This window comes from Eptatretus burgeri, chromosome 10 (genome assembly GCF_056783735.1).
Source record: "Eptatretus burgeri isolate ZD-2024b chromosome 10, Ebu_testis_v1, whole genome shotgun sequence".
Lineage (NCBI taxonomy): Eukaryota > Metazoa > Chordata > Myxini > Myxiniformes > Myxinidae > Eptatretus > Eptatretus burgeri.
Genome location: NC_140970.1, coordinates 51,629,404 through 51,655,037, shown reverse-complemented (window position 1 = coordinate 51,655,037; position 25,634 = coordinate 51,629,404). Strand labels below are relative to the sequence as shown.

Here is a 25,634-nt window from a genome sequence, read left to right as displayed (position 1 = left end):
TCGTACTGATCTTTTGATTTAAAATGTGTACTTGTCTTTGAATTTAGTACAACTTTTACTGCTGTTCCTCAATTTCCCATTTTCTTTCCCCGCAGGTGCAGACCGGGTAATCGACGTCATCGATGTAAATAGGCAAGCTGACTTCAAGATGACACTGAAGGAATTCCGGGAATATTACAACAGCACAAATCGGCAAAAAACCCTGAACACTATCAGCTTGGAGTTCTCAGACACAAAGTAGGTGTGAGCTCTCGCCGTTGCGAGCAATTCTGTTGAACTTTATGCTCATTGTTGGTCATCTTATTGTGCGAGTCTTTCTTGGTTTTTATTTAACATTTCCCCTTGTCTAGTGCTTTCTTCTTTGTCCTCTTCACATTGAAGCAAATTCCATGTTTGAACATTGTTTTGTTTTCTTCTCCTTCCTTTTAATTTTTTAAATATTTTTATTGCCAAGGTTTTTGAGTTCAGACTTGAATTGCAATGATTTTCGAGTTGCATTGATTTGTAACAACACATTTTCTATGCAGATTATCAGAGCTGGTTCAAGCGCCGGATGTGGTGCGACGCCTCTCATGGGTGGAGAATTTTTGGCCCGAAGAGTCATTATTCCCACGCCCACACGTGCAGAAGTACTGCCTCATGGGTGTACGTGACAGCTACACAGATTTCCACATTGACTTTGGGGGCACCTCTGTGTGGTACCATCTGTTGAGGGTGAGATGATAATCTTTATTATGTTCTACTTTTTTTTGTCTTCCATTTAACTGTCTTTACATTGTGGCTCGTTATTGATTGTGAATCAGTTATGTGAGAAAGATAACTTATTTTCTTTTCTTTGAAGTATTTCCAGTCTTGGTGACTGGTTTTCTTTGAAGAATGGGTCATGCAGGGAGATTATGTGCATGTGAAACATTTGAGGTTTAAAATGTTTTTTTTTTGTTTTTTTTTTTTTGTCTAAGAACCTTTTTTTCCATGTGGAATTATGCATCGGAAATCAACAGTTTGCTATGAGTGGAGGGAGGGCGAGGAGGTGGAGTGAGGAGTAGTGGGGAGGAGGGGTTATTGAACAAAATCCAGGTTCATGGAAGATTGAGAAGATGGGTGGGGTGGGGGGGGGGTAAAATGGCAAACATACTGGTAGTGGGGCTACTGTTGGACACAAGGAAGGGATTGATGAGAGAATAGGGAAAGAGTAGAGGTGGAGGAAACGATAACCTGCAAGTAAGAGGGTTGGATTAGGAAGGGTTAATGGGGAGAAAAATTATCATAGGTAGGGATAGAGGATGACAGGAGAAGGTGGTGCACTGCTTGCTTGAACCCTTGGAGTGAAGAGTATGAGTGAACAGTCCACAAATGAGAGAAAATAACAACAAAAGACTAGACGTGTGTGGAAAGCCCGGATTTTAGGAGTATAACCAGGAGAGTTACTGGAGGAATGCTGGCATCTTAGAAGAGCTGGGGAGTTATTGTAGGAGGGCTGAAGGAGCAGAGGGGGTTAGAACAGGGGCGAGTTGGTAAAAAAAAAACTGAAGACACTGACCTTTTGCGATATGAGAGCAACAGGCCTTGTACTTCGGCCTCATCGTGGGAGATGCCAATAATGTTTGGTGCTTTATATTCCACAGAATCCAAGAGGTGTAGATGTGATGTCTTGTCACCAGTCCATGTGAGCGAGCCATACATCAATGAGCTGCAGACATAGGCCTTTGTAGGCTCTGCGTATTTCTGAATTTTATTTTATTTTTTTAAAAAGGAATGACTTTGAGCAACTGAAGATGCCCAGTTTGCAGCTCACATTGGAGATCAGCTTTGCTATGTGATTGGCCCATGAGAGGACATGGCTGGTGATGCCGAGAAGTTCAAAATGCTTCCTTCAGAACTTCCTGACAATCCTTCCGGAGTGATACGGTGAGACTGGAATTTCCAGGACTGAAAGATCCATTTATCAGACCAGAATTTAATTAATTCCACATCTGCAGAGAGTTATGCAGCTGCTGTCCACCTGGCATCGGTATGCACCATGGGATACTGAATGATAATATAGTCATCTGCAAAATGAAGAGGTTTTTCCAGAGCCTCAGACTAGTTGTTTATGTAGATGGGGAACAAGATCGAGCCCAACACACTGCCTTGGGGTACTCTAGCCTCCACTGGAAGAGGAGTAGTGTTTAGGTGAGGTTCCACTTATAGCCATGCATTGACAGCATGAGTGGAGGAAGTGAGAAAGGGCCAGCTATGAAGACTGCCTTGAATGCTGCAGGCAGAGAGCTTGCCAAGCAGTACAAGGTGCAAGACTGTGTAAAATGCCTGAGATACAGTATAACCAGCAAGATGGTTTTGACCTCTTTAGATATTTATGACATCCTACCATTGTTTAGAGAGAAGCAGCAGCATGTCCACAGTTGTGTGACCAGGATAGCATTCAAACTGATAGAGATCAGTCTTGACGTCAGCAGTAATGATGGACTCGATGACTTTTCTTGTAATTGGAAGTTAATTTACTGACCTATAGTTGAGAGGATCCGTTTTTGCACCCTTCTTGTGAATGAGAGTGATGTTGGTAGACTGGGATGCATACGGGAGGCAGCCAAAGGAGAATGGCAGGCTGAAGAGAGGAGGCAAAGGATAATCAAGAGCAGCACAGCAGGATTTGAAAACATAGGCACTGAGGCTATCTGGGTCTGTCTGTCACTGTCTTTCACACAAAGGGAGAGAAACTTCTGTCCAACTTTGACTCATCAGTCAAAGTCAGTAGGTACAAGTGGCAAAGGTGGGTACAGCAGGATGGGTTGGGTGCAGATGATTTTAAGGCAAACGGATATGAGGAATTCTCACTTATTTTGAGTGGATTCTGGGGTGAGGCGGCCGTTTGTGGTGAGTGAGGCGATCAAGCGGAACATACACCAGGGATGGATTGAAGGGGACTGGTTGGAGAGATTGGCCTTGATATTAGTAAGATTATTTTTTCTGGCTTGCCTAAGGATGGTCGCACACTTGTTGCCAGCCATGTAGCGAAAGCTAAAGCTGCCCTCAGTTGGTTTACTTCATCCATGTTGAGTAAATGAGCTGCTTGACTGCAACCACATGATTTGGTTTACCACTCCCGAGAGGACGGCGAGGAATAGCCGCAGGTGTGATGGGATAAATTTGGTGTATGAGAGATAGTAAGCTTTTGTGAAAGTATTCGGAATCACGAGCATATATGATCTGGAGATGGCAGCCCTGCAATATTTTTGTGTGAAGGCAGATTGAGAGTGCAGAAGGTTCTTGTATTTTAAGAAAATAAAAAATAGAGATATAAAAGGATGAAAAAATCGCAATTACTCATTTGGAGCCCTTTTCTGAAAAAAAAAGAGAACAACTTTAAATTCTCTGAATTACTCATTTGAAGCCCTTTCTTTTATTTTAGCTCACCTGTTGTTGGTCTGTTTTCCTTTCACAAATTGAATTAATTTACGTTTGGTTTCTTCTGGTCCTTTTGAAGCGATTTTTGAGGCTTTTGAATGTCTGTGGGTTTGTGGCCATGGGTGGTTTACCACTGGTTCATATTATGGCCCCAGGTCTATGTGATTCATTATTTCAGGTCATGGGCTGACAGTGTATCTCCTATGAGCTGTCTCATCTCGGTTTGATCCACAGCCCAACAATTCAAAGCATTATCCTCGTGCCTCTCAAGCAGGGCCTTGCACCTTTGAGTATGTTGCCCTTCAAAGAGTACATAAAGCCAGCTGTCCCTTCTTTAGCATTTGCTTGGAGATATTGTTACGAATCTGGAAGCCATGAGCACTCAACATCCAGGTTCTATAGAGCAGTTATATCAGTAAGCATGTGTTTTTTAGTTAGGGTCCCCGTCCCTCGTTTAATGGGTGAATAAATGTACATGCGCTGTGAGTTATTTTCATAGTTAGAATTTTTACATCACTTACAACAACTACGGCTAATACATCTACAACTACAACAACAACACCATCTTCACTCTCACAGCAAAAACCCTCTGCTCCTGGAATTCTCCGCGCGCTTGCTGGTATTCGGGTGTGTTCGGAATTCGTTCGGGGATGGAATTCCATTCCCAAATATGGCCATGAACCGGTTCGCTTGGCTGCGCGCCAAATAAGGGAATGCGTCGTGTCCCACCCACTGAGAGCGGGCCATGCCTGAGCGGACCGTGCCCGAGAGCAATAAAAGGAACGGAGAGCAAATAATCGGGAGAATCTGCTCGAGCAGGTAGGAAAGGATCTGCGCCCCGTCTTCACAAGCGCGTGCTTTGGTTCCCGGGTCATCTCGTCACTGGGGGATCTGCTCGAGCGCGGAGAGGAAGAATTCGGGCCCGTTCAAAACGCATCTCTCGAGGCTGGGCGAAAGGCATCTCGTCACTGGCGTGCTCTGGTTCTTGGCTCATCTCTTGGCTGGCGTGGTCTGCGTCTGGCTGCCCTGGTCCGTTCTTGGCCGAGTGGTGCTCCGGGAAGATGCGGACGTCGAGCCGTGCACTCGCGGCCAGGTAGCCTGCCACGTTCTCGTCCCTCAGCTCGACTTCCCTCCGAGCTGAAGGGATAATAAAGACCATTTTGGGTCTGTTTCTTTTGGGTGTGTGTCTGTTTGTGGGCCCGTCTTTAAGTAGGAATTGTTTCAGTGCTTGTGTGTAAATTTGCATTCTCCATTTGTCATGATAACTCTGCCCTTGCGTGCTTCCCTCGTTTCCCCGATTACTGTGAATAAATTCCCCATTTGTTAAATGTATCAGGTCGTTTCTGTGTTTCTTCCATTGGCTTAGCGTGGCGCGTGTTAGTGAATTACAAAGGCTGTTGCCGCTGTAAATGTACATTTGGACCGACGGGACTTCGGCAACCATCCGCTCGGGTTGCGCACGGGTTGGGCACGCTAACGGCTCGACTCGTACGAGTGCCGTCGAGGGTGTGAATACTCGGTAACTCGCCACGTGGATATCCAGCTATTTTGAAGATTGGCAATTAACCCTGTACCACGTGGTAGAATTATTGACGATTCACGGTCCGGAAAGGGACCCGTACCCTCGGAGTTTTCCGAAAGGTACGATCTAGATTCTGGGTGTTCGGTAGAGTCGACCCTACTGCTCCACCGAGCTGTCGTGCTCGCAGCCGATACCCGGCTCCGCAACAATATTAAATATCTCTCATAATCTTTTGAAAAGACTATGCCTTTGTATGCTGGCACCCTGACCAAATTTTACATTCCTGCTCTAATATACAGGGGTACTACATCCGTTGCATCGCAACAGCAGACCGAATTGGTAATTTAATCCTCGTCAAACATGTATCCTTCAGATAGATGGTTCATAAAATGTGTATGCACGTTCCACATAGGTCAACACCACATTGTTGATCATCGTTCTGTCTTCATTCATTTTCCTTTGTCATTTAACTTTTCATGCCTCGTCAATCACTTTTATCAGCATTTCTTTGCTGTTTTATTCTTGCTTGTGTTGTCTTTTTTTTTTTTCATGTATTCTTATACAATGGAGGATTATGTTTGCTGGAACATGCAAGGTTGAGTGTGGTATTTGTGTAAAATTAACACACTACACTTTTATGAATCCTACATAATAATATGTTTATTCTGTTTGCTTCTCTGCGTATCGGACGATTTTCTCTTAAACTTGTTGACCACTGACCAGGGACCATAAAACCCATTTCTTTACAATGGTCTTTGTTTGAGGATTTCCAGTTGCAAAGCATTTTTTCCCCATTATGAATGACCTTGGTTGTTTTTTCATTTAGCTTACTTTACCGCTATTTTTACCGAAGGATCACAAGATGACAGAATGTCACAAGAAGTGTGAATGAAATTTTTTTAAATTTAAATTTTACATTGTTCTTCACAAATGAGAACAGGAATGCTGCTAGCAATCAGAAGAAAGGGGGAAGAGATTATAAATTTCACATTCCGTTGTTATTTGCTTTTAACATTGTTTTTAATGAGCGGGAGGAGGGACAATGTAGGAACATAGGCATGTTTTAATCATTCAGCCATTCACCTTCATTGAGGACCTCGGGGTTAGGGAGGGGGTGGGGGGGGTGAGGACTTTAAGAAAGGAGGGCAGGACAGAGAGTTGGGGGGGGTGAGGGACAGAGTTGGAAGAGGGGGATTTAGGTTTTGGGGAAGGGGGTGGTGGTTTGAGGATTTGGGGGGGGAGGTTTGAGGACTTTGGGTTGAGTGGGGATGTTTGGGATGGCATTGGGTGGTTGTGGGGGGGGGGGAGATTTTGTTGGGTGGGGAGGAGGTGATATGCCTGGTGTTGGCTTCATGGTGGTTAGAGTGGTGGGCTTGGGAACCTTGGGTCCTGAGTTGAAATTCCACTTTGCTGTTGAATTAATACCAGGTGGGGTTGACTCAGCCTGCCATCCTTTTGAGGTCGGCAAAATGAGTACCAGCTTGCTGGTGTCCTGCGTCGGAGTGGCGACTCGTCCAGGATTGTGCCCAAAAGCCTCGGAGACTGCTTCGGCAGCACTAACGCTCTGCACAGAGTATGGTCCCAGTGGATGGATGGATGGATTGGGTGGGGGGGGGGATTGAGGACTTGTGGTTGGGAGAGGTGGGGGATTTGATGACTTGGACTTAAAATAACATTTTACATTTCATGGAATTTCCACAGCTCCCTGCTCGTAATTCTTTATTATCAAAAGTATGGCATGATTCGAAAGGATGGTGCAGAGATGGCACACTTACCCTTTAGCTGTCTAGTTTCGGTGTGATTTTTGGCCCAGCTATAAACTTACTGATTGGTGCATCACAGGCATGGAATGATAATCATGATAATAATAATAATAATCATAATTTTAATCTTGTATAGCATGTATAACATCTTTGAAAATATTTTGATGTGCTTTACATAAAATGAAATGTGAGAAAAAACCCAATTTGCAGGAAAACAAAAACTCAAATACATAATCTACATTGCAAAGAAATATATTAAAAATGAATATAACGTGTATAGTGTTATGTTTGTGGAGTAGATTGAGGAACTTCATAGTAAAGGTAGGATTGTTTAGAGTAGCATGGTCCGTGGATGAGCAGGAGACATCTCGATGTAAATTAAGTGGGGAAACTGTTAGCTGAAGTTATGATGTGTCATCGCACAGGAGGTGGTGCTTTGTTAATTAGATAGGGATTAAGGCTAATTTCTCCCAGGATGTGATTTCCCCCTTGTGACTTTTTCCTACGTTTTTGCATTTACAAGACCGGAGATTAAAGGGAATTGTGTCCTTAAAACAACAACAACTGAGCCGAATGTTACAAGCAGGCAAAAAACCCCGCCTCCAGGAATGACAACTAGAAAACCATGTCCCTGGGGTGGATGATGGATGGGCGTGATTTCAGAAGGATCAGGGGGAGAGCAGAGTGTGTGAGGTACACGATTCGGAGGAAAAAGGATCCAGCACGGTGAAGAAGGCTGCACGATTCTCGTGTTCGGGCTGAGGTAAATTTGTTCGCACGCTGGAGCAAATCGCTAGTCATTGACTGTTCGGCTGAGTCATGAAGCATGTACGTTTCTGAGGAGGGAAGAAGAGCGTGCCTGGTGGCCTTATCATCGGTCCTCAGAAATAGTCTCATAGTATCGTCAAGTAGGTAGGTGGGCAATCGTGGTGAACGGACCTGGTGCAAGAGAAGAACGGTCAGCAAATTCGCTCGTGAAAAGAAGCTACGCGGCGGTTTCTGAGCCCTGGCGTTGAATACCGCAACACGAATACCTCACGTACGTTTCCCGCCCTGAGAATGGCTTGGCGCCATTTTCGGGTGCTGCTTCCTGCGCAGTGCCTTCGCGGTTTCAATGACTCAAGGTGCAAAAAGGATAATCTCTGGACGAAGCAAAGCACCAAAAATAAAGGAGGGATTTTCCTTTTGTTTTATCTTTTCCCCTTGTCCGTTTCTGTAACTGTGTCGAGGTGCCTCGACTTTAGGCTGTAAATGACCTCACGTTTCATTACCTCATGCGTTGATTTATTTTCATTATTACGCTTTGATTTATTCCTCTTATGAACACTTGATTTATGTTCATTAAACTCCTATTCATTGTGGGTTCGAGTGTAAACCCTTGCCCTCCGTCCTGGTGAGCACGTCTGGTACGTGCTTCGCCGCCTCCCGTTCTGCGAGCGCATTAATCTCCAAGGGTCACGTATTCGCCTCCAAGGGAGAACTGTTCAGCTATCCATCCAGGTTGGTCTTAAATGGCGTGGACACCACAACATGTTCTCAAACATGCAGGAGAGTGCAACAATGTAAAGCTGTTTACTGTTGTATCATGCTGATCGATGAAGAGGTGTCACAGGTACACAGTGAAATGTTGAGCATGAACGTTCAGCTGGCTCGCGATATTGTTGTTGGCCGGGGGTCAGTGGCGATAAACGACCACTAGGTGGAGCAGTGGAGTCGTCTCCCACCAAACACCCGGAATTTAGGTCATGACTCTCGGACAACTCCGAAGTGTCACGGGTCACTTAGAGGACCATGGTCGCCAATATTTTGACGGCGTGAGGTAGGGTCCACTTGTCTAATTCCAATTTTACCTAAGTACTCACGCCGTCCAACGACCGGGGAAACCACACCCTCGGCCGACTTTGTCCGAATTGAGTCGCTATCACCGACTCGGATCCGGCGTAACCGAGCGGAAGTTACCAAAGCCGCGCCGGACCAAATGAACAATTTACGGCATCAACGGCCTTACTATTTCTCAATACGCACCATACTAGGCCAATGAAAGAAAACACGAACAACGAACTGGAACATTTAACAGCGGTTTATTTATAGCAATAATCGGGGAGGGGAAGCACACAAAGAGCAGAGTTATCCGAATAAGAAAATGTAATTTACAAGGAAAGGAAAACACTTATACAATCCCACTTACAGACGGGGCCCACGGACACACACACACACACACACACAAAAGAAAAGAAACCAGGATTTTATTGTTCCCCTCGCAGCCGTGAGGAGAGACGAGCTGGAGGTCAGAGTAAGAGAGTACCTGCCATCGCAGGGAAGCGTGCTCAGAAATACGGCACCTGGTGGCTAATTGTCGTTGGGGCACGGTCCGGGAGCTCGTGCCAGGCTCGTGGTTCAGGATGGAACCCGCGTGGCGAATCGTCGGGGCACTCGAACTCCGATCCGTCCATGTGCCGACAAAACCGCCTTCTCCGTGCAGCCACTGACAAGCGCAAAACAACAACCATGGCTCCTTTCGTCCACTCCACTCTTGTCCACCGAACTCTTCGCGCCAATGCCAATGACGACACATGACCTTCCGTCCACACCACTCCCGTTTTTCCACCACTCTTCTGGTACTGCTCGGGGGCTATCTCTCCTCCCACACGGGGCGGGGCCTTGGCGAGAATCATCTCGCTGTTCGTCCCTCATTGGCTTACGGCCGCACCCTTCCAAGGCGGAGCCGTGGTTCTGCTCGGTAGCCCCGAATATTCCTCGTGGCCACGTGGCCTCGCTCGTGGAGAGAGTAACAGGATCTGCCCTGAGAAAATCGTCGTACCAGAGGAGTTTGTCTGTGGGGATGGAGCGTGATGGGCTGGTTGGGTTGTGCAGATTGGATGGTAGATGTATGGGATGTAGATGGCTGATGTAATAACCTAACTAAAGACGTCACAACGCACGTTTTCGAGTCTCCCACGAGACAAAAAGGAAAGGGACCTATCTCACACGTACTTTCCGGCATAACTAACTTTGGGACCTGAATATTGAGTGCGCATGGTTTCCAGATTCGTAACAATATCGCACTCACAGTGATCTCAAAACTCCTCTCTCTCTCTTTCCTCAAAATTATCACCGTCACTTACTCTTGAAGGTTATTAAATTGGTGACAACAAAAGATGAGGCTTCAATCACCCAAGTAACCACTCACCGCACCCACTGCCCACAGAACCACCACTGGATTTGTCCAAAATACGTGGAATGAACTAGCTGGTGAGTGACATTGTTCGTAGGTTGACATTTTACTCTAGGTTATTGTGTAATAGCAAACGAGAAAAATAAAAATTATCTCAAAGTGTGCTACCCCTCAAATGGACGTTAACTTCGGTGTCCCATATGCAAGCATTAGTGTCTACTTTTTTCGTATGCGGAACATGGCTGTGGGTAGCATCATTAGCTGAGGCGTTGTGGCTGTGCTGCTGATGCAATGCCCGCTGTAGGCTCGAGCCGTAATTTGGAATTTGGCCAGTTGCTGGCTATAGCTCACCTACTCTTCATGAATGCCACTGTGGGATCTTTAACATCCACCAACTCATGCCAGCAGATAGGAAATCCAGTTTAACATCCATCCAACGGACGGAACATACGTACATTGATGAATTTCCCTGCATGCAAAGCACCAGGGCAGAGATTCAAACCCAGGCTGGACAGCTCAGTGGCCAGTGTGCATACCTCTCGGCTATCCTGCGAGCCCCAGCATCAGCCAGTGGATATTTAAAGATCTCCTGATGTCATTTGCAGATTTTATGGTTAGGGCAAATTCCATATTCATTTTAAATGACTTGGTTCTCCATGTTTCTGTCTCATGATACAATTGGTGCATGTTCACAGGGAGAGAAAATATTTTACCTTGTGAGACCAACCAACAGTAACCTGATTCGCTATGAGAAATGGAATACATCCTCCAGTCAAAGCGAGACGTTCTTTGGAGAGCTTGCTGATCGCTGCTACAAATGTGTGCTACGACAAGGCCAGACACTTTTCTTGCCAACAGGTGAGGCTCACCATTGTCATAGTAAGAATGGGTATGCACTAGATTATTATTATTATTATTATTTTTTATAATATGATATATTTATATATATATATATTTATCTCTCTCTGTGATTTATCACTTTTTGTGACTGGGGCATTTCCAGAATTTAAGTGCATGCCATTTACTTTGTCAGGAGTGGCTGTCTCTTCTGACCATGTTAAATATTGCACTGTACAGACCCCTAGCTTGAAGCAAAAAGGGGCAGGTTGCTAGTGTGGTAAAAATGGGCACACTTTGCACAAAAGTGGCACAATATGATCAGTTCATCTTTCCATCATAGTACATGCTCCCACAAAGTTTGATTCAAATCCCTTCAGCCATTCTCAAGTTATCACGGTAATGAAAACCAATCACGGACGGACGTATGGTTAATTTTCAAACTTTGATGTGATGTATCTATTTGAATCAAGATGTAATGCATCCCTTGACTTGGTTTTATTGTTTTTTTTGCTATTCTATGTTTTAGTAATAATTGTAAAGCTTACCTTAATTTGGCTATTGGCCGCGATGGAAGTTCATTTGAAATAAATATGAACCATATTCATTCATTCATACATTCATAACCAAATACTAACTGTTGAGGAAGTGATCGCTGCAAAAAAGCGTTGCGTAATTTTTGAGTGACCCCTTTTTGGTACGCTATTTCTCAAGCACTTCATCATGGATTCACTTCAAATTTTGCTCGGATAGTCATTAGATGCGTGGAAAGGTTTGCGTTTACGTTTGGTTTTGTTCAGGATCCGAATCCTAAATGCTAAGAAATGGTGGAATTTTTGATAAAACAAGTACATGCTTCTCTGTGGGAGAGGCGCGGAGCCTGTAATATGCATTCACCGTTCTGTGGATCAGTGGGGAAAGGGGGTGGACATGGCTTCATGTTGAATATATATATATATATATATATATATATATATATATATATATATATATATATATATATATATATATATATATATATATATATATATACATATTGTTGTGGATTCCCACCTGCCGGCGTGCGAGCGACCGCATTTAACCAATAGCGGCTGCTTCGCCCACCGAACGGACAATCCAGTCGCGGCTTTCCGGATAAACGCCGAAAACCAGCCACGGGTGTGTTTTGAGCACACCACAGCCTAGTCAATATTCTACCCGCGCGACAGGGTCAATCGCCGAATTGTCGATATACCTAATTAATCGCGCGGGCAGACTACCGAGAGATCGTACCTCAACGGGGCCGCTTTGAAACGAGCCGCTTAAGCAGCTCGCTTCATTTTGGGATAACCGAGCGGGGTATTTATCGCGCAGCCCCGTTGGACCCGATCACTTTATCGGCTATTTAACAACCAACTATATTCCAAGTGCAATATGGCAGTTCAATAGGGAAAAGGACGCAACGAAGGGGTTAACATTTAAACAGCAGCACATTTATTGAAATAGCGGCACATATGCAGTCATGCAGTCATATAATCAAGCAAGGCAAGACAAGCATGCAATTATACAACCAACAAAAGCAATGCATAAAAGCTACTACCGTCTATCTATTAATTGCGTACACTTATACAGTTCTACTTTCGGACATGGCGCCAGAACGTTCATTCAAAAGCAAAGAAAAAACCCCAGGAGAGACGAGGGGTAGACTGGACCCCTTGGGGTCTTTATAAACACGGAGCCGTGTAGACCGCAAAGGCTCCAAGAGACCGGGCTGGCTTCCTTCACTCTAATGGTGACTTGCTAGGGTGACCCTCGACGTCCCCTCTCCAGTGACCCACGGTAAGGTACAGTACGGCAGGCCGTACGCCTTGGCTCCACTGCACTCTGCTCTCTCCAGTCCCCTACCGCAGCTCCAAACACTGCCCACAACTCCGACACGACACTTTTCTCTCCTCCACACACACCTCACAACCTCCAGCTCGACTCCCTGACTTGCGTTCAGCGTGCCCTTTTATCTCCACGGCGCCTCGCCCTCCCTTTCGCCCCCCCCCTCTTCCAGCATGCGCCGGAAACTTCCAGAAGAAGGGCGTTTTCATCGCCGAATCGGGGCCTTTCTTCATAACTAGTGTCGCTTTATAACTATTGGTGTTGGGTTATTCTCCTGCTGTGTTGGCCGGCGCAGATGTTATTCGTTGGGGGGTGGGACCGTCGTCTGCTTTCCCCCGATGAATGCCAGGCTTCTCGCAACCGTGTGCCGAGGTGGCAATGCGGTGGCGATTATGGTGGTTGTTGTAATGATGGCGTGGATGGCGTTTTGTGGTGGTCGTGAGGGTGGTGTGGTTGGGCGGTTGTGGTTAAGGTGGTTGTTCTGAAGGGGGCTGTTCGTTGTCTGTGGGGATGTTGGCGGTTGACGAGAAGGTGGTTGTGGTGATCGTGGTTGTTGTGGAGCGGTTGGTGGGGGAGGTGGTTGTTGTGAACGGTTGATGAGAGCGTTGTTGGCGGTGGAGGTGGTTGTTGTGAACGGTTGGTCCAAAATAATGATGGCAAAAGAAAAACGGCTAACTGAAGATTCACAGCCCGGTTTCACGAATAATACCCTTCGACATCGGTGGGGAAATCTATCTGAACACACACTTATCGATATCACTGATCTAAGGACCTCTATGGTACTCTGCGAATTTCCACAGCTGTAACAATATATATGCCAGTTACCATGGATTATTGAAATCCTTTCTCATCCTTAATAGTCTTCTCTTGTTTGCCTGCTATTTTAATAAGAATGAGTGATAACATTAATAACAACTGACCATCCTTTGGAACCCTGGTGGTTTTGTTCAGGATAAGCAAGAGAGGCAAGACTATGTATGCTTCTATGAATGTTACGAGTTGAAATATGCAATTAATCCTCATCAATGAACGGCCCAACATTTGCTCAAGTGCTCAACTGATTACTCATTTCAGGATTCTTCCTGATAACAAGCTATTAGCCAAAAGGCAGAGCATTAATCTCTGGTGGGCTATTAAATGGGTGTTGACATGTTCAGTTTGACATGTTTAATGGATATCATTCATGTTATTTGACATCCTTAGCATTAAGACCAACACGGTGAGATTGAGTTGGTGGCCTTTTAAGTGCTACCTCATTTAAATCAATCTCTTGGTTCACTTGCGTTCTGTTTATGGATTATATTCTTCCAACTTTGCCTCGGTTAACATGTACATTCCTTCATTACTGCTTTGCATATTTCAGGCATCAACAATCATAATACAGCTTTCTTTATCCCCCTCCCCCTCATTTGCAATTACTATGAATAGATTCCAGCAAGTGGAGTGGGGGGGGGGATTAATTAAATAACGAACACATCTCAATGACCTTGCTATAAATATGAATATGTGTAAGTCTTATATACACAGTAAGATACTTCAGCATTGTGATCTCTGGATATATCATGGCTCAAACTGCAGCTGAGAAAAAGTGACCAAATCAAAGGTTGAAAAGCCTATCAGACGATGGACGTTGAGAAGAACCAATCTGGAGACACGTACTCTATTTTAATTTTTATTGTTATTTTTGTACAAGAAGTCAAGACTCGTGGAAGAACTAGAACACAGAATGGATCAGGACGCAACAGAAGAAAAGTAACAGCAGAAAGAGCAAACAGAAGATTGGGAGAGGGGAAATGCCAACAGCAAGGTTGAGGGGCAAAATAGAGGGAGAGTTGGATAAATAAGGGGTGTGGGGAGAAATGAGAGGATGCATGGGGTAGACAAGATGGATACAGAACCAAACTCTCAGGAAGGACAAACTGGAAATTTGGGGAGGTGGCGTAGAAAAGATCATTGTTTTGGATGGAGGATATGATCTGAGATGGAGGTGAATAGCTGTCTTGATGACCTGGAGGGAAGAATGAGATTGAAGAAGAGAATGTGGAAGTTGGTTCCACAGGTGGGAAAGAGGGACGAATGAGTGGAGGAGAGTAGTGATGCTGGATTTTGGGAGTTTCAACAGAAGCCCCAGCAACCCCCTGATGGTGAATCTCCAAAAATCCTCTTAACAGATAAATTTAATTATTCAAGTTTGAACTCTTCGGTGGTGGTAAAATAGTTTGTTTTAATGGCATGAAGAAGATTTCTGTTTATCATCGTAAATGTACCACATGTCTCGTGAAGGATCACAAGTATACTATATGTCAGCCAACAATATTAGTTATATACACAAAGTTGGTGGCACGACTACTACTACTATGAATACTACTAATATATCTTTAACGACCTTGATTAATCCCATATTATTTTATGGGTAGGGTTAGGTTTTTTGGGGGGGGTTTGGGGTTTTTGAAAAAAAAGTTTTTATTATTATTTTTTTTGGCCCGTCTCTTCACAAACCGGCTGGCTAGGCCTGATGTTCGACTGGAGTTAATTTCAGCAGGGATTTGGAATTTGCAGTGTGCTGGTGACAACTCACAGACTCTTCATGAAAGACACTCTGGAATCTTTAGCACCAACTATTGCTGGCAGTCAAGACCCCAGTTTCACATCCATTTTATGGATGGAACACTTTGTGATTTAACCCCCTGCCAGCAAAGTATCAAACTGGCTGTACTTTGGCATCCTGACTACTAACAAGTATATTGGCAGCTGATTCATAATTCCATTCCATTTTGAACTCGACTTGTCTGGCGGGGATTCATACTCGAGCAAGAAGTGATCTCCACACATGTGAAAAAAATACTGATTCTGAAGAGGTCAAAGGTGACCAAGCAACTTTGCTGAATTGTGGGAAGGAATACATAGCTTTTGGAATATTATTCCACGATTGCACAATGATAAATAATGTCGCAGGAACATCCATCCATTGGGACCATACTCTGTGCAGAGCGTTGGTGCTGCCGAAGCAGTCTCCTTGGCTATTGGGCACAATCCTGAACGGGTCGCCACTCCGACGTAGGAACAATGAAGGTGTTATTCTCTGTGTTAAGGTATTCACATGCAGGGGTTCCCCTGGGAAGTGTTTTTTTTTTCTTTTTTCCAGCCAACCAGTTTTTAAATGCTTTGGCAAACAAGTACCTTTTACATCATGCGCACTTGCAGTGGCCCTGAAAAGTATTGTTACGTTTGAGGGGGGGGGGTATGCATTCAAAGGGTAATTAGGATGCTTAATTAGGTATGCCATGCTGTTCGAGTTTACCAGGCTCTCGATGTAATAAGTAGCAATACAGTGGTGATAAGTTGTCTAGTAAATGTTCATTTCTTCAAGGGGGAAATGATAATTGTCACGTAATTAGATAGGGACACGGGATAGGGTAAGTGTGTCTGCGTAAACCCCTTTTAGTAGTCCCTGGAGGCTGGCCGTGACGTCACAGGACAGTGCAGCGGATGGCTCCGCCCCGTGATCACGATTGGCAGAAGGCGACGGCGGTGGGCCAATAAACGGCTCGATTGGAAGTGACGAGGACAGGAGGATAAAAAGGTTCTGTTCGGGGTCGAAAAGGAAGAGGAAGAAGATCGGGACAAAAAGATCGTGTTTTTTTGGTGTGGAGGCTGTTGCGCGGGAAGCGTACTTGTTGTGCTGATTCGATCGTGTTTTTCATCGTGTCTTGGAGCCTTGCTGAGCCTCGTGCCTCACCTTGGTTGGCTCTGGGGTTCTGCTGAATCGGAGTACGGGGTCGAACGGCGGGCGGACCTGCCTCCCTCTCCTGCTCGCAATTTGGCGCCAGAACTGGTTCCCTGGCGGCTGTGAGCGGACTTGGGCCAGGACCAGGAGGTCGACAGCACCACGGTTTCTCCTGCCCCCCCCCCTGACGAGAGCAAGGCCAGCTCGTCCGACGCTGATCCAGGGACAGTTGCGTCCACACCACGGTCCAGCCTGACCACCAGAAGTAGCTACGTTTTGTGTGTGTGTGTGTGTGTGTGTGTGTGTGTGTGTACTTGGCGCCTTAGAGGGATTGAGATCTGTATATTCATTGGAATTGTCTGTGTTTTCCCCACGCCCGATCCCACACCATCCCGTCGAATCGCCCCGGATCCCTCTTCTTGCCGAATCTTGTTATTTCTGGTTAATAATAAAAACAAATAAACATCATCAACTCAGTGAAAAGCGACTCGTGCCACCCTCCTCGTCCCGTTTGCGGTAGAGCGATTAGAACCGCCATGTTTGGGTTATAAATAAATAAACCGCCTCCATCGTTTCGGCTCATTCTACGTTGGCGGGACTGTTCAAGTCCCGTGGACGTCACAGTATTCACCCAACTCCAAAGTTTTAATGCCACCTCAGCTTATTTCATGATGCTTTCAAATCAAACTTAATGGAAAGACTCTTCACAAACTACTCCAAAGTGATGAAGCTAAAATTAAAAAATGCAGATAAAATGTTAATAAGTTCAATTAACAGAGAAAAATCAGATGATTCAGGTATGGAAGCATGCGCCAGAGCAGCGTTTCGTTGCGTCCACTTTCCACTGGTATTCCAGGGGCCTCCGCTTGGCCATCCCCCAGGCCGATGCCTGGCCCATCCCCATCTCCTTGAGAAGCCGAACAACCTGCTGCAACCACGAGGTACGTGGTCGGCCCATTTTCCTCCTCCACTCACGAGGCTCCTTCGCTGAGAGAATCTGGTGAGCAGGATTAGCGTCAGGAAAACGAGCCACATGTACAAACAACCGCAGCTGACGCTCATGGACTATGCAGGTAACAAATCTCATCTGAGTCTCTCAGCAACCACTCGTTGGATGCAAAGTCCAACCCACAATAGGCAAGGATTCTACGAAGAAACCTGGTACCGAAGGAGTTAAGTCCCCTTCTCAGATCCTTGGCCATAGTCCAAGTCTCGTATCCGTAGAGCAAGACTGGAAGCACCAAGGACTTGGACTCAGACTTTCGTCATCCTGCATAGGTATCAACAGCACCAAACCCCATGATCCAGTAAATCCATGACGCCCTCGGCTTGTTCCAAACGTCTATTGACCTCTGGCTCACAGCATGTGGAGACATGAATATTACTGCCAAGGAAAGTGAATCTCTCCTTGACATCAACATCCTCACCACAAACAGGTACATACAAAATAGCAGTATCCAAGATGTTATTGAAAACCTGGATCTGAGTTTTGACCCATAATCTTTTCCATGGGGCTTTTTTTTTCATCAGCAGGGACTGGCAAGCTTATCGGGATAGAAGGGACAATGCACGGTGCAAAGTACAGGAGAATCCTTGATGAAAACCTGCTGGAGTCAGCCATTCATCTGAAACTGGGTTGGAGATTCACATTTCAGCAGGACAGTGATTTGAAGCACAAAGCTAAAGTCACACTGGAGTGGCTGAATAAGAAAAAAAAATAAATGTTCTTGAGTTGCCAAGTGAAAGTCCTGCCTTAAAGCCAATTGAACATTTATGGTGAGATTTCAAGACTACAGTCCATCAATTATCCCTTTCAGACTTGGTAGTACTAGAGCAATTTTCACGTGAAGAATGGGCAAACATTTCACAATCTCACTGTGAAAAGCTGGTAGAGACCTACCCAAAAAGTCTCATAGCAGTCATTGCTGCAAAAGGTGCTTCCCCCAAGTACTGACTGAAGGGGATGAATACTTTTACAACCAGTGGCTTTTGATTTGTACATGCTCTTTGCAGGTGTTCCTGATATATAACCTCCTTCAACACTAAAAGTGTTCAGTTTGATCTCTTCATTTTTGAATAAAAAAGTTCATTTGGAAAAATTGTTTCTACATAATTTGAAATTCATCGAAATGTGGATCTATTGTTAGGGGGGAATACTTTTGCAGCCACTGTAATTATTTTCCCCGTGACGTGTGAAATGCTGACATCATGAAAATTTGATTTGTTCATCTCATTTTTGTACACCGCTCCTTCCCAATTCCATATCCAGTGGATGCATGACGTCATCGCCGGGCACCAAAGGAAGGGAGTACTCAGTTTTTACTCCGTTTGTTTTTTTGGGTTTTTTTTTCCGGGCGATATCTCGGCCATCCTTTGAGCTGGGAAGCTGAAATTTGGGGACAAAAGTGAAGATGTGCTTTGCCAAAACCGGAATTATTTATTTATTTATTTATTTATTTATGAAGTAATCAATTCATTACTTAAATACTTGATTATTTTCGATTTATTAATTCCTTATTTGTTTTCTTTCTCATCTGGGCAAAATCTCAGGCACCTTTTGAGCTCGGAAGCTGATATTTGGATATGTCATTGACCAAGTGATTTGGCTATCAAGAGTATTTTTGATTTATTAACCAATTAATCAATTATTCATTATTTGATGAATTACTGAATTTTCAAAAAGTTACAGATTTGGATGAAATACTGTTGGTTTTGGGATGCTATTAGCCAATTGATTAAGAAATTATTTATTATCCCCCCGGAGGGAGGGAGCGGGATATTGTAATCGTCCGGTTTGTTTGTCTGTTTGTTTGTCTGTCTGTCTGTTAGCAACTTTACGGCAAAACGGCTTTAGCAAACACGATCAAATTTAATCCACAGGTGGGCAATGAACCTTGGACGACCCCATTAACTTTTGGGTCCAATTGGATCAAAGGTCAAGGTAAAGGTCACGAAAAGATCAAAATCGTTTTTCGCTCATAACTTCGTCAAAAATAATCTGATTTACTTCAAACTAAGCTTAGAGTGAACCTTATTCTATTTCACTTATAATCCTACCCATTCCTATAGTGAAAAATGCATATTTGTGAAGATCGGTAGGGTCCGAAGTTTTGGGGGTCATGGTCATCGGTCAAAATTACAAATTTTCCATTAAAACTAAAACATGGTTACAAAAATACAACTTTACGGAAAAACGGCTGGCTCAAACACTGTCAAATTGTATCCACAGGTGGGTAATGAACCTCAGACGACCCCATTAACTTTTGGGTCCAATTAGGTCAAAGGTCAAGGTCAGGTCATAAGAAGGTCAAAATCGTTTTTCGCTCATAACTTCGTCAAAAATGGTTTAATTGACTTCAAACTAAGACTAAAATATTCCTAATTCTATTCCTTATAATCAACATTCAGGTTAAGGATGCATCAAATTTAAATTTGATCCCCAAAATAACTTTATGCCTTAAATGGGCGGGATTTGTTGTGCCTGGCACCACTTGTTTATTTCATTTATGCAATTAATCAATTAATCAATAAATTATTGTATACTGCTCCCTCCCAATTAAGTCTCCATGTGCTGCACGGTGGCATCCCCAGGCATCTCGTTAATGTCACGCGCTGGAGGATTTATTTATTTATTTATTTGGCATGGGGACTGTCTACTTTGAATGTACCTGTACTTGTGTTCATTTTATTTCCTTTCCAGTTGGTGGCCGGAGTCTTTTTAATCCAAGTAAATCCTGAGTAGATTTCACTTTTGGAATTAGTCATACAGCATCTCTCAATCATGCTTTGATTTTCCTCGCGCTTCTCCAAGAGTTTATGCAGCGGTCCCATTGATGGTGATTCATTTTAGTCACTAACAGTGTGCCAGCACAAAAAGTGAAAGTCTTCTCGTGAACTTATGACTGAATGCAAAAAATGTGAAAAACATTTTTAGTGAAAAGGTATCTTGAGAGAAACTGCGTTGTGGGATCAGCCAACTTGATCAAGGCCATCTTGTTCCTGTATATGTATCGTCTAGGGGGAAAGGGGGTGGGGGATCCATAGCTAGATCGTGTTGAGAATTGTATGGACCATGTGATCGTGTCGGTTGGATTCATCCTGTATAAACTATTTGTCCAGAAGTAAGTCGGATTGATCCCTAATTATCTGTTGACTGCTGGTCACCACAATTCCGGAAGGATATAGATGCCATAGAGAGGGTTCAGCGCAGGGCTACTAGATTGATTCTGGGCCGAGCTAGACTCAGCTATGAGGATCGGCTGAAGGAGACAGGGCTTTATACACTCGAAAGGAGGCGGTTACGAGGAGATATGATAGAGATGTTTAAGATAATGAAAGGTATCGATAAAATAAGTGCAGATGAATTATTCAACAGAGTAGACTGATAAGACCAGGGGCCATAGCCTGAGGGTAAAGAAGAGGAGAGTTAAGATGGGAGTAAAGTAGGGGACTTTTGCTCAGAGAGTAGTTAATGCATGGAATGGTCTCCCTGGAAAGGTAGTGGCAGCAGAAACAGTAGATGAGTTTAAATTAGAATTTGATAGGTATCTGGAAGTTATGGAAATTGAGTGGTGTCGGGATGTTGACAGGACTTTTAGGTAGCTTGAGCATTGATGGGTGATTGTGTGCATGTGTACGGAGTGCTGTTGGTGGGGGTCTTGTCAAGGGGTGTTGTGTGGTTGTTGTGCGTTTTCAACCAAGTCCATGCCCCCTCCCCTGAGGGGAAGAAGAAAAAGAAAAAATAACTACAAAAACTTAATGAAAAAAAAAAATTAATAATCTTTTTCGCATTTTCTTCCTTGGATGTTGAGTTGATAAATTAGTATGGTGTTCATGCAGGCATAATGGGCTGAATGGCCTCCACCTGTGTTGGCTTTCCTTGTATTCCTTGTATTGTAAAACATGTACCGAGGAGGTGGTGAGTGTTACATTTAAGACAGTATCGAGTAAAGTTTGTTGTGAAAAACCTCCTGTTTTTAGTCAAGACCCAGTGAGGACTTGTGGCATTTGTGATGAAAGGCACACGTGGAAAGCGCTTCATGTTTTAAAGGAAATTACATGGACTGTTTGGGCGGTGCTCCGCTGGCCATGGTGGCGAGGTCAACTGGGGAGCCCTGGAGAAGCAGAAAACACTTTTTATTGGGGCCGCCACATGAGCTGAGACAGCTTGGAATATGGCACCTCCCCACAAGCAGCATGGGCCGGTCCCAAGACACACCACCCACAAAGGTGGGCCCAGAGTTTACATGGACCGGGATCATGCTGAGCACGTCGGTTTGAGTTGAGCTTTGGGTGCGGCGTCATCGACATCCCTCTCTCTCTGCTTCCATCGCTGGCCCCAGGGCTGTAAGGAGAGTCGGGCGGACATTGCCCTGCATCACCTTTGCACCCCCACCTGCACTGCAGCCATAACCATCGCCTCACTTCAGCCGCAACCATTGTCGCCCCTGCACGCCACTAGCTTCGTGCCTTCCTCAAGCCCTCGCCTGCCTTATTGATTTGTGTGCAAGTCTGGTAATTGGTGCCATTTGGGGGTTAGGCTTTTTTTTCCTCTTTCTTTTGTATACAAGTTTGCGGGTTCCTCATCCCTACTTGTCTGTCAACTGCTTGGTTCGTCCCGTTTTTGTATCCACAGCATTCTGTCTACCCTCATCCCCATATCCTCTCATTATAAACCCCATTTTAATTATAAGGAGTGTTCCTGTCTTCTTTCCTTCCATGCATTTTACCGCTCGGTTCAGCTTCATTTGGGTGATCCTTGGGGAATCTCAGTATTAATTAAACGCAGCATTTTGAACATCATTTCGGGATCCACGGATGGTCTTGGACGATCCAGCTCAAAGTGGTCTGTGTTAACGGATTCCGCTAACATGACAGTATCTGTTTTTTAAATTTTAATAATTTACGTAACTATATCTCAACAGAAATGTGCATTTAATTTGGGGTTTTCTGGGTCTTCTGGGTCTTTTGCGTCTTAAGGGTTCTCAGGGTCTTAGAAGGTCTTCAAAGGTCTTAGGGGTCTCGGTAATCTAAAAGGTCGAAAGGTACATTCCAATAGTATGTAAATTATCGACATATGGATGGACAGAGGGACGGACGGAAGGACACACGCATGCCGAGACCGAGCTCTTTTTATATGTAGATTACATGCAAATGAAAGACTTTTCAGTTTGCTCTGATTTGGATATTGTATTGATTATTTTCCTCAATGAGAATCACATCGTCCCAGCAAAGAACCCGTCCTCACGGCCGGGTTAATTCCCCCCCCCCACCTATGACATTACTTGTAATGCAGACTTCCAGCAGATACAATACACATTTACATAGAGAAAATTGGGGCCTTCCCTCCCACCTTGAATCCTGGGACCGTTTTTTTTTTGTATGTTTGTTTAGGTTTTATTTATTTATTTATTTATTTAAACCTAAAACCTTCCCATGCACCACGTGAGTACAACCAGCAGTTTTGAACTCATTCCGTCCAGTGGTTCAGGAGTGCATGGAATTAAAACAAACACACAAACTGTTTGGCATATTTTATTTTGACTTGTAATACACCCTCACTGCAGAAGCAGTTTTTTGGTGAGGAGTAGCGCTATACGTTACACACCGGGAGTGGCGCTATACGTTACATAGAATGTTTTCATAAGACCCCCCCCCCCAAAAAAAAAAAAAATAAAACACCACCCTGAGCACTCGGTGCGATGAGTTTTTCTTTTTAATTTCTTTAATTGCTTAAGACCTTGCACATTCGCTTCTGAACTGTCTAGCATTGGTTTGAATCTCGGCCGAGCTGTAAACTATCATTGTGTGTGCCATCCCTGCGATGGGCTTTTAACTGGGCTAGTCTGCCATTATTGATTGGTGGACATTAAAGATTCCACTGTGTCCTTTGCTAAGAGTAGGTGAGCTATCCCCAGCTACTTGCAAAGTCTCACATTGCTGTCCTAACTTCCTGTGTCATCATCATGGCAATTCATCCAGGATTGTAAATCAAGCCAGGAAACTGCTTCTGCAGAACTGACACACACTATAAAAATGCTGAAAACTTCTCCGCATGCACCCCGAGTACAACCACCAGTTTTCAACTCATTCCATCCAGCGGTTTCGTAACAATGTATAGAAATCAAACAAAAATACAGACGCTTCTCGAACGCGGGACTTTCAAAATGACAATTTGCCCCAGAATGCTCAGCACGCATACACAGAAACCCCCGAGCAACAGGGGTTATCAGGGCAGCTGAACTTGTATCATGCGTGCGAGATAAGGATTATTACTTAAAATGGCTTGCAAAGCTTCTAAAGGAAGCTCAAAATACTTGGAAACTTACCAATGAGAAAGGGGTTTGCCTCTGCATAATAAAAGTGTTGGAGAACTTTCTGAATTTCCCCAAAAAGCCGATAGCTTGCAGCTCCCCGTAATGCAAACTCCCAATGCCATGTGGTTCTCTGCAAGGCCCGAAGGTTCGCAGACTCGCTCGTTTTACCCAAACCTTCAATAAATCCATCAATACCCCTTCCCTTCAACCATGAAGGGAAGGGGTATTGATGGATTTATTATATCTGGTATTGGTGTGGTGCAGGCATGATGGGCCGAATGGCCTCCTCCTGCGCATAAAAATTCCTTTTAATTGCTGCCCGTGAGTGGACATTGATCATTGCAGGATTACTTGATGTAAACATGTGTCATATCTAAGGCTTGCTTGTCAGTGCATGGACTGTATATTGTTCAAATGTATATTGTCAGTGCATGGACAAGGCAATGTTCAAATGTATATTGTAAGTTTACAATTATGATATTTACTATTCATCATGTGTGGGAGGGTTGAGAGTTTGGAGCTGTCTGGTCTGTGAGTGCCGTTGAATAAATAAATAATAATAACAATTGTAAAAAAATATTTTGTTTGATTCCCGGGATACACGACAAATGATAATAGATTTTTTGCATCTGTTGGTAAAAGGAGAATCATCGGTGTGTGTATGTGTTATATCCGCTGCCGCCACTCATTTGTATGAACTCGAAACCTCTCATCCACGGATATATGTCTCTTATTTCTTCTATTTCTGTGAGTCCAATTTGCATTCAGGAACAGAAAAATTATTGTGAACCACTTTGAAAATGCCTTGCTTTCGTCTAAATGCTGAAATTTGTGTTTGAAAGACTATTTGAATCATATATTTTGTGCCAGCAACGGCAGGTTAAAAGTGCCTAGCGAGCAGAAACGAGCCGCTGAAAACACACAGAGCGATGCACAGTAGGCCTCGTTGGCATTCCTACGTCATTTTGAGAGGCGCGCATTACGTACAAGTATGATTTTTCCCGGCATTGCTTATCGATTATTATGCAATTAAAGAGAAAATTTGCCAAACAGCATGAGCCCTCCATACTTACTGTAGGCTTATAATTTAAATTTATTCAAGGAGTCGTTCATCTATATATTAATACTGAAGGACCAATTTTGTGCTCCTCCTAGCGGTCGCGTCACGTTTTTCTCAGAACTGTGACCTGGACTGAAAGAAACTTCGTACCTGTAAGAGTGCATCGCACATAGTGGCAATAGTCAACTTTCAACTCTGAAGCAGAATAAACACTTTTCGTTGAGACGGGGGCGAGAAGTGAAGAGGTGGGGGCAGGGAGTGAAGAGACGGGGCAGGGAGGGAAGAGGCGGGGGGCAAGGTAAGCAAATTTTTCGGCGGGGGTAAGCAAATTAAAAGCGGGAAAGGGGGGGAAATGGGGCGGGGGATGAGTGGGCGGGGGTTGGGGTGAATTAGGCAGGGTTGAGTGTGAGGGGGTGGACAGGGGCGGGCCCCGGGGGCAAGTGGGGCGGGTAATCAAGAGACGGGGGTCGGGGAGTGAAGAGGCGGGGCCAGGGTAATTAAATTTTTGGGTGGGGGTAAGCAAATTGAAGGTGGGGGGGGGATGGGGCAGAGACAGGGGATGAGTAGGCGGGGGTAAGCACGCCCTGTCCAGTCCATGTCCCTCGAGTGTGGGTGAGCTGGTGAGGGTGGTTGAATGAACGGAATCCGTCTGTGACGGGTCTTCGGCTAGTCTTTCATAATTGTGGAGAATGTTCTGCCTGTCTGATATTTAATTGTGGAGTCTTCTTGTACAAGGACTCGAGAGGAATGTTTGGGCTGTTTTCTGTAGGTCTTCGGAGGGAAATGGAATTGGATGCCGACCAAAAGTATGGAAGCATGCCTTGCCTTGCATAAATCTCAACTGCAGTAACTTAGCATGCCATGCTTGTGAATGTTATTTGTGGACTGAGAACTGCCCCAGGATGGTGCATTACGGGGTGCCGTTTCTATTAGCTGCTGTTCCATTAGACTCCCTGCTTATGT

The 25,634-nt window shown here is 44.5% G+C and overlaps 1 protein-coding gene across 10 annotated transcripts in view; it reads left to right on the top strand.

Moving 5' to 3' along the window:
• LOC147018539 (uncharacterized) overlaps nucleotides 1-25,634 on the top strand; it is a 282,825-nt gene that overhangs the window by 122,186 nt on the left and 135,005 nt on the right. For all 10 annotated transcript variants that reach the window (XM_085898301.1, XM_085898300.1, XM_085898299.1 and 7 more), the window contains 3 exons: nucleotides 96-237; nucleotides 528-714; nucleotides 10,561-10,723. In XM_085898301.1, coding sequence (XP_085754427.1) covers nucleotides 96-237; nucleotides 528-714; nucleotides 10,561-10,723 — 492 coding nt within the window. The remainder of the gene's footprint in view (nucleotides 1-95; nucleotides 238-527; nucleotides 715-10,560; nucleotides 10,724-25,634) is intronic.